The sequence below is a fragment of the Hemiscyllium ocellatum genome, chromosome 33 (assembly GCF_020745735.1).
Source record: "Hemiscyllium ocellatum isolate sHemOce1 chromosome 33, sHemOce1.pat.X.cur, whole genome shotgun sequence".
NCBI lineage: Eukaryota > Metazoa > Chordata > Chondrichthyes > Orectolobiformes > Hemiscylliidae > Hemiscyllium > Hemiscyllium ocellatum.
The window spans coordinates 19,331,381-19,332,854 of NC_083433.1; the positions used below are offsets into that span (position 1 = coordinate 19,331,381).

General features: G+C 48.6%; 1 protein-coding gene across 1 annotated transcript; it reads right to left on the reverse strand.

Annotated features, from left to right (window-relative positions):
* Positions 1-286: 286 nt before the first annotated feature.
* Positions 287-493, reverse strand: LOC132831441 (small integral membrane protein 45). Its single transcript, XM_060849593.1, has one exon. The coding sequence runs from the start codon at positions 491-493 to the stop codon at positions 287-289; it is 207 nt and encodes a 68-aa protein (XP_060705576.1).
* Between the last annotated feature and the right edge of the window lie 981 nt (positions 494-1,474).

Here is a 1,474-nt window from a genome sequence, read left to right on the forward strand (position 1 = left end):
TGTAATTGCCATGCCAAAGGATCTATTTGAAGAATTTGGTATTTTATTACAGAGGAACCTCGATTATTCGGCATTTGATTAACCAGACTTCAGATCGTCCGAACAAGATCACAAGGTTGCGATGCTTGGCTAACTATGTTATCCGGCATCGATTATCCTGCATTCAAAATACTTTCCGCCCATTTCCTTCGGGATAATCGAGGTTCCTCTGTAAATGCTTATGGATTGCGCCAATGTTTGAGGACAGAAGCTAATGTTTGTTCACGTGGATCTGCAGTGGCCACTCTCAGACCTCGGGGGCCCGAAATCCCAGATTGTCCCGGATCATCAGTGTTTTCCGGACCTCCCGCTCCGTGATGGGGCGCTGGGTCCGCCACTTGTGCGCCTCCTGCAGGCCGGGCTCAAAGTAATAGATGCAGGCCCCGAAGCCGACCAGGATCAGAATGGAGATCATCAGGTAGACGGGCACAAACCAGTCCAGGAAGTGAGGCATCTCTGGAAAAGAATGGGAAACTAAACGGGTTTAGTCAAGACATTTTTATTTGTCATTGATTGTTTTATTTGAAACAGGCGAATGCATGGACTTGACGAATGTTGCCTCACTGAGTTGAGCAGCTTCAGGGTCAAAGCTTGGAGGGTGGGGGATGGGTGGTACACCCGCAGTGAGGGTGTAATGGGCCAAGTGTCCTCCATCTGTGCTGTAATCATGGAACCCCTACAGTGTGTGGAATCAGGCCATTTAGCCCATCAGTCCACGCTGACCCAGCAAAAATCATCCCATCCTTGCATTTCCCATGGCCAATTCACCTGGCTTGTGAGAGGAAACCGGAGCACCCGGAGGAAACCCACACAGACACGGGGAGAACGTGCAAACTCCAAACAGACAGTCGCCTGAGGCTGGAATCAAACCTGGGCCCCTGGCGCTGTGAGGCAGCAGTGCTAACTGTACCATCTCTAACCATCCTGTGAGTTTTAAAATCTAAGAAGGTGAGGCCGTGGCGAATGGTTTATATCAAAGCCAGATTCCAAGGAAGTGCGTGCCTCAGGAAATGGAGCGGTTTGAAAACTAAGGTAACAACGTTCGAGTTGGGATGCTGCTTGTTTGGGAGGCTAGTGCAGGTCAGCTTTCTTAGGGGAAATGGGATGTGAAGTAGTCAGCAGAGTTTGCGGGGAAGAGTGTGGTGAACATGGTGACTGTTTGGGAAGGGACAACACAGCTACAATGTGCTTCAGTGCTGAAGTTAGACATTAATATCTCAGCCCTCTGACCTTATTGTATACATATACTCGAGTAATAGTCGATCTCATGTCAAAATCGACCCCCTATTTTTGGCCAAACAAATTTTTCATGTATCTCATGTAAAAGTTAACTGTAGTTCTTCACAGATAACAGATCAACGTTTATGAGTCAGTGTGCCGACCGTCACATCCCTCTCCAGCTTTCCAGTCTGCTCCACGCCCCGTCTTGCAGTGC

What these genes read in the sequence shown, in the direction of transcription:
- LOC132831441 (XM_060849593.1), bottom strand. Translation starts at nt 493, where the DNA reads ATGCCTCACTTCCTGGACTGGTTTGTGCCCGTCTACCTGATGATCTCC.